The sequence below is a fragment of the Salmo trutta genome, chromosome 24, assembly GCF_901001165.1.
Source record: "Salmo trutta chromosome 24, fSalTru1.1, whole genome shotgun sequence".
NCBI classification, from domain to species: Eukaryota; Metazoa; Chordata; class Actinopteri; order Salmoniformes; family Salmonidae; genus Salmo; species Salmo trutta.
This window is the reverse complement of record NC_042980.1, coordinates 29027003-29037603: the sequence shown is the minus strand read 5'-3', so window position 1 is coordinate 29037603 and position 10601 is coordinate 29027003. Positions and strand designations below refer to the sequence as shown.

The 10601-nt window shown below is 45.8% G+C and overlaps 1 protein-coding gene across 5 annotated transcripts in view; it reads left to right on the top strand.

Annotated features, from left to right (window-relative positions):
* LOC115161054 (ecto-NOX disulfide-thiol exchanger 1) overlaps window positions 1-1417 on the top strand; it is a 115390-nt gene extending 113973 nt beyond the window's left edge. For all 5 annotated transcript variants that reach the window (XM_029711744.1, XM_029711745.1, XM_029711743.1 and 2 more), the window contains one exon: window positions 681-1417. In XM_029711744.1, coding sequence (XP_029567604.1) covers window positions 681-812 — 132 coding nt within the window. In that variant the 3' untranslated portion in view covers window positions 813-1417. The remainder of the gene's footprint in view (window positions 1-680) is intronic.
* Window positions 1418-10601: the final 9184 nt, after the last annotated feature.

Sequence of the window (10601 nt, the reverse complement as noted above, 5' to 3'; positions counted from 1 at the left end):
TCCCGTCCCTGTCCCTGTACCTGACCCTGTCCCTGTCCCTGACCCTGTCCCTGACCCTGTCCCTGTCCCTGTCCCTGACCCTGTCCCTGTCCCTGTCCCTGACCCTGTCCCTGACCCTGTCCCTGTCCCTGTCCCTGTCCCTGACCCTGACCCTGTCCCTGTCCCTGACCCTGTCCCTGTCCCTGTCCCTGACCCTGTCCCTGTCCCTGACCCTGTCCCTGTCCCTGTCCCTGACCCTGTCCCTGACCCTGTCCCTGTCCCTGTCCCTGACCCTGTCCCTGTCCCTGTCCCTGTCCCTGACCCTGTCCCTGTCCCTGACCCTGACCCTGTCCCTGTCCCTGTCCCTGACCCTGACCCTGTCCCTGGCCCTGGCCCTGGCCCTGTCCCTGACCCTGTCCCTGTCCCTGACCCTGTCCCTGTACCTGACCCTGACCCTGTCCCTGACCCTGTCCCTGTCCCTGTCCCTGACCTGTCCCTGACCCTGTCCCTGTACCTGACCCTGTCCTTGACCCTGTCCCTGTCCCTGTCCCTGACCCTGTCCCTGTCCCTGTCCCTGACCCTGTCCCTGTCCCTGTTCCTGACTCTTTCCCTGTCCCTGTCCCTGCCCCTGACCCTGTCCCTGTCCCTGACCCTGTCCCTGTCCCTGCCCCTGTCCCTGACCCTGTCCCTGTCCCGTCCAGGTGTCAGCGGGGGAGTTGGAGTCTCTGATGGGTCGTCTGCCCAGTGTCTTCAGACAGGAGCTGAGTGGAGTGGGAGCCACGCTGGAGAAACGATGGAAGTTCTGTGGCTTCCAGAGCCTCGGCTCTGTGTGACACAGGACCCACACACACACACACACACACACACACACATACACACACTGTATGGAGCAGGACACACACACATCGGATGACCCAGGACTCACACACGGCCTGAAAGACCACATGTGGGACAGAAACATACACACTTCCCGACCAGCCTCAAAACCTGGTGGACACATGAATAGAAGGCGTGTCAAATCCACAGACTGTTCGAACGGTGTGTGTGTATGTTGCGTATCCACAGACATCCACAGTGCATAGTGATAATACTCAAACACAAACAGACACGGGAAAAGAACAAAAGCTACAAGATCCCCTGATGGATCTTTCAGAGTTCTATCTTTGCAAGGGATCTGCTGCCACTGAGGTAGAGGGACCCACATGGAGCTCTACTTGATGCTGTATAACTAAATCCACTGATGTCAGCCAAAGTGGTCACAGAGCAGACCTCTATGGTAATGACTGACCCGACCCCAGCCAACAGAACAGAAGGTTCTCAGTCCTAACGTCTCTCTCTCATGGACTGGAATGGTTTGAGATGCCTCTCTCTGATTTCAGACTTTCTCTCCATCTGTTCCCTCTCTCTCTCTCTGTTATTTCTCTATCTCTGTATCCTCTCTCTCTGTTATTTCTCTCTCTCTGTATCCTCTCTCTCTCTGTTATTTCTCTCTCTCTGTATCCTCTCTCTCTCTGTTATTTCTCTCTCTCTGTATCCTCTCTCTCTCTGTTTTCTCTCTCTCTCTCTGTATCCTCTCTCTCTCTGTATCCTCTCTCTGTTTTCTCTCTCTATCTGTATCCTCTCTCTCTCTGTTCTTTCTCTCTCTCTGTATCCTCTCTCTCTGTATCCTCTCTCTCTGTTTTCTTTCTCTATCTGTATCCTCTCTCTCTGTTTTCTCTCTCTCTCTGTATCCTCTCTCTCTCTGTTTTCTCTCTCTCTCTGTATCCTCTCTCTCTCTGTATCCTCTCTCTGTTTTCTCTCTCTATCTGTATCCTCTCTGTCTGTATCCTCTCTCTCTGTTTTCTCTCTCTCTGTATCCTCTCTCTCTCTGTTTTCTCTCTCTCTCTGTATCCTCTCTGTCTGTATCCTCTCTCCCTGTTTTCTCCCTCTGTATCCTCTCTCTCTGTTTTCTCTCTCTGTATCCCCTCTCCCTGTTTTTTCTCTCTGTATCCTCTCTCTCTGTATCCTCTCTCTCTGTATCCTCTCTCTCTCTGGAGCAGTTGTGTAACTGGTCTGTCAACAGTTGACTTCCACTAGGCTGGGAGGGAACCATGAATATCGGACTGCTGCAACTGAAATATGGACGGGAATTGGAGAATTGGGGAATGGGCGTGGGGGAGTACAGGACAGATTTATAACTGTGACCCTTGTTACCCCTCACGTCCAGTGTGTTCTGGGGCTGTAAAAACTCAGTTTCACACTCCATCAGACCTGCAGCGTTAGCCAGACACACACACACACACACACACAGACAGACAGACAGACAGACAGACAGAGACAGACAGACAGACAGACAGACAGACAGACAGACAGACAGACAGACAGACAGACAGACAGACAGACAGACAGACACAGACAGACAGACAGACAGACAGACAGACAGACAGACAGACAGACAGACAGACAGACAGACAGACAGACAGACAGACAGAGAACATACTCGCTCTCTTTCTCTCTCTCTCCTGACTTTAGTAGCCTACTGATACTGTTGGGTTTGGATTTTAGGTCTACATATCCATATATGGATGTCTCTATCTCTGTCTGTCTCTCTCCCTCTGCTCTGGCCTTGTGTCCAGTGTGTGCTGTGCTTGTTGTCTCTGTTAAATTGGTATCTACTCATTTAAATTATGTTTTCTAATCAAATAAAATGTTTTTATCCAAAACTCGTCTGATCAATAAAAAACATTTTAAATTCAAGAAGCTTTATAGGTATGACACGCAACTAAATTCACATGATCAAGGCTGGTAATGGCAAGACAAGGCTGGTAATGGCAAGACAAGGCTGGTAATGGCAAGACAAGGCTGGTAATGGCAAGACAAGGCTGTTAATGGCAAGACAAGGCTGGTAATGGCAAGACAAGGCTGGTAATGGCAAGACAAGGCTGGTAATGGCAAAATATCAAAGCTTGTGCATACAGTAGATTTGAAATGTGTTTTGGTTTTCTGTTTGTGATCCAGATAGTGAGCTGATATTCCATGTTGGATGATGTGGTGTGCCTCTCTGATGATGGAGGATAAAATACTATATTAATACTGGATGAGGAGTGGTACTCCACTCTTCTCCCCTCCTCTCCCTGTACTCTCTCCTCTAATTCTGATCGTGTGCTGGTGTGCTCTATTCTGGTAAATCTGGACTGACGTAAAGCAAGCATCATTCATGCAGGCGAACTAAGATTTTTTTGGGGGGGTGAGCATGGCCTTATTCCTGTTAAAGCATATTGGATGACTGTATTCATATTCCATACACCCAGCTCAATGTAACAGCGATAGGTTTAGGCTACTAAATGATACTCTTAATTTTCCCTGTACCCATCATGAGATTCCTACAACCTAGCCTACGAATGAAAGTTCATAACGTAGGTGCACAGGTCGAGAGACAAATTGTAGTAATCAAGGTGACAGACAGTGACACATTCAATACCCACATTCAATAACAGTTTCTATTGAACAAATTCAGGTTGGTTCGTGCCGTTTAAGAAACGTTTTTCAACAGAATCGGCAGAATGAATACACCCCTGATCACCCGCACACACATTTCACTTTCATAGCAGCCACACAAACAGCATTGTCACTTTACATCACTCGTTGTATAATTCCTTCTCGCATCTACACGCTCTCCTCCTCTCAACTTTTCCCTTCAGTGCACAACACAACAGCTCTCTGTGACCTGGCAAAAAAAACCTTTCCAAGCCAAACCTTCATACCATAACCGCTACACACAGCCTACATCGTTGTCACCATATTAGGTCATGTATAAATGTTTTCAAAACTTTTCAACTATTGTCTTTCTCGCTCTTTGAGTCAACTACTCACCACATTTTATGCACTGCAGTGCTAGCTAGCTGTAGCTTATCCTTTTACTACTATATTCATTCTCTGATCCTTTGATTTGGTGGACAACATGTCAGTTCATGCTGCAAGAGCTCTGATAGGTTGGACAATGTCTTCCAGAAGTCATCATAATTACTGTGTAAGTCTATGGAAGGGGTTGAGAACCATGAGCCTCCAAGTTTTTTGTATAGAAGTCAATGTACCAAGAGGAGGATGGAAAATAGATGTCCTCCGGCTGGCTAGACCATAGTGCTACCCCAGAGAGTGCTGTTGAGGTTACTGTAGACCTTTATTGCAAAACAGTGCGTTTAATCAGTTATTTGGTGACATGAATACATTTAGTATAGTTTAATCTAAAAAGGAATAAAAGATATGTTTCACTTTTTATTTTTTTTAAATTCACTGAGTAGAATGGTCCTCCCCTTCCTCCTCTGAGGAGCCTCAACTGACACACACACACACACACACACACACACACACACACACACGCACACACGCACACACGCACACACGCACACACGCACACACGCACACACGCACACACGCACACACGCACACGCACGCACGTATCACTTTGTCTGATGCAACATCAGGGTAAGCAGGGTAGTTGTCAGGAGGTCTATGTGGATCCGGTGTATAGGGTACGCAGGACAGCAGATATGAGTAAATAAACGTATTTGACTCAACATATAATAAATGCATTACAAAAACAGACCTTCCTACATAGAAACAATCACTCACAAACAAACATGGGGGAACAGAGGGTTAAATAATGAACAGGTAATTGGGGGATTGAAACCGGGTGTGTAAGACAAAGACAAAACAAATGGAAAATGAAAAGTGGATCGGCGATGGCAAGAAGGTCGGTGACGTCGACCGCCGAACGCCGCCCGAACAAGGAGAGGGACCGACTTCGACGGAAGTCGTGACAGTAGTATATGCGAGGATCTGGCCTGTCTGCTCTGTACTGACCGCTTTCTGCTCTCTGATGGACAGAGGATCATGGTAACCATGGAGACAGCAGTATGAAGGACGTTTGGGGTCAATTCCATTCCATTTCAATTACAGGAAGTAAACTGAAATACCAATTCCAATTCTCTTCAATGTTTTTCAACGAGGAAAATGTTGAAATAGAAATGGGTTTACTTTCTGAATTGACTGGAAATTAAATGGAATTGATCCCAATCCTGATATGAACGGTCATAGGCATTTCCTAAGCAGCAGTAGTGGATGTACATACCAGTCAGACCCATGTGTATATACTGTACCAGTCAGACCCATGTGTATATACTGTACCAGTCAGACCCATGTGTGTATACTGTACCAGTCAGACCCATGTGTGTATACTGTACCAGTCAGACCCATGTGTGTATACTGTACCAGTCAGACCCATGTGTGTGTACTGTACCAGTCAGACCCATGTGTGTATACTGTACCAGTCAGACCCATGTGTGTATACTGTACCAGTCAGACCCATGTGTATATACTGTACCAGTCAGACCCATGTGTATATACTGTACCAGTCAGACCCATGTGTGTATACTGTACCAGTCAGACCCATGTGTGTATACTGTACCAGTCAGACCCATGTGTATATACTGTACCAGTCAGACCCATGTGTATATACTGTACCAGTCAGACCCATGTGTATATACTGTACCAGTCAGACCCATGTGTGTATACTGTACCAGTCAGACCAATGTGTATATACTGTACCAGTCAGACCCATGTGTGTATACTGTACCAGTCAGACCCATGTGTATATACTGTACCAGTCAGACCCATGTGAAAATACTGTACCAGTCAGACCCATGTGAAAATACTGTACCAGTCAGACCCATGTGTATATACTGTACCAGTCAGACCCATGTGTATATACTGTACCAGTCAGACCCATGTGTATATACTGTACCAGTCAGACCCATGTGTATATACTGTACCAGTCAGACCCATGTGTGTATACTGTACCAGTCAGACCCATGTGTGTATACTGTACCAGTCAGACTCATGTGTGTGTACCAGTCAGACCCATGTGTCTATACTGTACTAGTCAGACCCATGTGTCTATACTGTACTAGTCAGACTCATGTGTGTGTACTGTACCAGTCAGACCCATGTGTGTATACTGTACCAGTCAGACCCATGTGTGTATACTGTACCAGTCAGACCCATGTGTGTATACTGTACCAGTCAGACCCATGTGTGTATACTGTACCAGTCAGACCCATGTGTGTATACTGTACCAGTCAGACCCATGTGTGTATACTGTACCAGTCAGACCCATGTGTTTATACTGTACCAGTCAGACCCATGTGTATATACTGTACCAGTCACTCATGTGTGTATATTGTACCAGTCAGACTCATGTGTATATACTGTACCAGTCACTCATGTGTATATACTGTACCAGTCAGACCCATGTGTATATACTGTACCAGTCACTCATGTGTATATACTGTACCAGTCAGACCCATGTGTGTATACTGTACCAGTCAGACTCATGTGTGTATACTGTACCAGTCAGACCCATGTGTCTATACTGTACCAGTCAGACCCATGTGTGTATACTGTACCAGTCACTCATGTGTGTATACTGTACCAGTCAGACCCATGTGTATATACTGTACCAGTCACTCATGTGTATATACTGTACCAGTCAGACCCATGTGTGTATACTGTACCAGTCACTCATGTGTGTATACTGTACCAGACAGACCCATGTGTATACTGTACCAGTCAGACTCATGTGTATATACTGTACCAGTCAGACTCATGTGTGTATACTGTACCAGTCAGACCCATGTGTGTATACTGTACCAGTCAGACTCATGTGTGTGTACTGTACCAGTCAGACCCATGTGTGTATACTGTACCAGTCAGACCGATGTGTGTATACTGTACCAGTCAGACCCATGTGTGTATACTGTACCAGTCAGACCCATGTGTATATACTGTACCAGTCAGACCCATGTGTGTATGCTGTACCAGTCAGACCCATGTGTGTATACTGTACCAGTCAGACCCATGTGTGTATACTGTACCAGTCAGACCCATGTGTGTATACTGTACCAGTCAGACCCATGTGTATATACTGTACCAGTCAGACCCATGTGTATATACTGTACCAGTCAGACCCATGTGTGTATACTGTACCAGTCAGACCCATGTGTACATACTGTACCAGTCAGACCCATGTGTGTACTGTACCAGTCAGACCCATGTGTACATACTGTACCAGTCAGACTCATGTGTGTGTACTGTACCAGTCAGACCCATGTGTGTATACTGTACCAGTCAGACCCATGTGTATATACTGTACCAGTCAGACCCATGTGTGTGTACTGTACCAGTCACTCATGTGTGTATACTGTACCAGTCAGACTCATGTGTGTATACTGTACCAGTCAGACCCATGTGTGTATACTGTACCAGTCAGACCCATGTGTATATACTGTACCACTCAGACCCATGTGTATATACTGTACCAGTCAGACCCATGTGTATATACTGTACCAGTCACTCATGTGTGTATATTGTACCAGTCAGACTCATGTGTATATACAGTATCAGTCACTCATGTGTATATACTGTACCAGTCAGATACATGTGTGTATACTGTACCAGTCAGACTCATGTGTATATACTGTACCAGTCAGACCCATGTGTGTGTACCAGTCAGACTCATGTGTGTATACTGTACCAGTCAGACCCATGTGTGTGTACCAGTCAGACTCATGTGTATATACTGTACCAGTCAGACCCATGTGTGTATACTGTACCAGTCAGACCCATGTGTGTATACTGTACCATTCAGACCCTTGTGTGTATACTGTACCAGTCAGACCCATGTGTGTATACTGTACCAGTCAGACTCATGTGTGTATACTGTACCAGTCAGACCCATGTGTATATACTGTAAAAGTCAGACCCATGTGTGTATACTGTACCAGTAAGACCCATGTGTGTATACTGTACCAGTCAGACTCATGTGTATATACTGTAAAAGTCAGACCCATGTGTGTATACTGTACCAGTAAGACCCATGTGTGTATACTGTACCAGTCAGACCCATGTGTATATACTGTAAAAGTCAGACCCATGTGTGTATACTGTACCAGTAAGACCCATGTGTGTATACTGTACCAGTCAGACTCATGTGTATATACTGTAAAAGTCAGACCCATGTGTGTATACTGTACCAGTAAGACCCATGTGTGTATACTGTACCAGTAAGACCCATGTGTGTATACTGTACCAGTCAGACTCATGTGTGTATACTGTACCAGTCAGACCCATGTGTGTATACTGTACCAGTCAGACCCATGTGTGTGTACCAGTCAGACTCATGTGTGTATACTGTACCAGTCAGACCCATGTGTGTATACTGTACCAGTCAGACCCATGTGTGTATACTGTACCAGTCAGACCCATGTGTGTATACTGTACCAGTCAGACCCATGTGTGTATACTGTACCATTCAGACCCTTGTGTGTATACTGTACCAGACAGACCCATGTGTGTATATTGTACCAGTCAGACCCATGTGTGTATACTGTACCAGTCAGACTCATGTGTGTATACTGTACCAGTCAGACCCATGTGTATATACTGTACCAGTCAGACTCATGTGTATATACTGTACCAGTCAGACCCATGTGTGTATGTTGTACCAGTCAGACCCATGTGTGTATACTGTACCAGTCAGACCCATGTGTATATACTGTACCAGTCACTCATGTGTATATACTGTACCAGTCAGACCCATGTGTAAATACTGTACCAGTCAGACCCATGTGTGTATACTGTACCAGTCAGACCCATGTGTGTATACTGTACCAGTCAGACCCATGTGTGTATACTGTACCAGTCAGACCCATGTGTGTATACTGTACCAGTCAGACTCATGTGTGTATACTGTACCAGTAAGACCCATGTGTGTATACTGTACCAGTCAGACCCATGTGTGTGTACCAGTCAGACTCATGTGTATATACTGTACCAGTCAGACCCATGTGTGTGTACTGTACCAGTCACTCATGTGTGTATACTGTACCAGTCAGACTCATGTGTGTATACTGTACCAGTCAGACCCATGTGTGTATACTGTACCAGTCAGACCCATGTGTATATACTGTACCACTCAGACCCATGTGTATATACTGTACCAGTCAGACCCATGTGTATATACTGTACCAGTCACTCATGTGTGTATATTGTACCAGTCAGACTCATGTGTATATACAGTATCAGTCACTCATGTGTATATACTGTACCAGTCAGATACATGTGTGTATACTGTACCAGTCAGACTCATGTGTATATACTGTACCAGTCAGACTCATGTGTATATACTGTACCAGTCAGACCCATGTGTGTGTACTAGTCAGACTCATGTGTGTATACTGTACCAGTCAGACCCATGTGTGTGTACCAGTCAGACTCATGTGTGTGTACCAGTCAGACTCATGTGTGTGTACCAGTCAGACTCATGTGTATATACTGTACCAGTCAGACTCATGTGTGTATACTGTACCAGTCAGACCAATGTGTATATACTGTAAAAGTCAGACCCATGTGTGTATACTGTACCAGTAAGACCCATGTGTGTATACTGTACCAGTCAGACCCATGTGTGTGTACCAGTCAGACTCATGTGTGTATACTGTACCAGTCAGACCCATGTGTGTATACTGTACCAGTCAGACCCATGTGTGTATACTGTACCAGTCAGACCCATGTGTATATACTGTACCAGTCAGACCCATGTGTGTATACTGTACCAGTCAGACCCATGTGTGTATACTGTACCATTCAGACCCTTGTGTGTATACTGTACCAGACAGACCCATGTGTGTATATTGTACCAGTCAGACCCATGTGTGTATACTGTACCAGTCAGACTCATGTGTGTATACTGTACCAGTCAGACCCATGTGTATATACTGTACCAGTCAGACTCATGTGTATATACTGTACCAGTCAGACCCATGTGTGTATGTTGTACCAGTCAGACCCATGTGTGTATACTGTACCAGTCAGACCCATGTGTATATACTGTACCAGTCACTCATGTGTATATACTGTACCAGTCAGACCCATGTGTAAATACTGTACCAGTCAGACCCATGTGTGTATACTGTACCAGTCAGACCCATGTGTGTATACTGTACCAGTCAGACCCATGTGTGTATACTGTACCAGTCAGACCCATGTGTATATACTGTACCAGTCAGACCCATGTGTGTGTACTGTACCAGTCAGACCCATGTGTGTGTACCAGTCAGACCCATGTGTGTGTACCAGTCAGACCCATGTGTGTATACTGTACCAGTCAGACCCATGTGTGTATACTGTACCAGTCAGACCCATGTGTGTATACTGTACCAGTCAGACCCATGTGTGTATACTGTACCAGTCAGACCCATGTGTATATACTGTACCAGTCAGACCCATGTGTATATACTGTACCAGTCAGACCCAAGTGTATATACTGTACCAGTCAGACCCATGTGTGTGTACTGTACCAGTCAGACCCATGTGTGTACTGTACCAGTCAGACCCATGTGTGTATACTGTACCAGTCAGACCCATGTGTATATACTGTACCAGTCAGACCCATGTGTGTGTACTGTACCAGTCAGACCCATGTGTGTGTACCAGTCAGACCCATGTGTGTGTACCAGTCAGACCCATGTGTGTATACTGTACCAGTCAGACCCATGTGTGTATACTGTACCAGTCAGACCCATGTG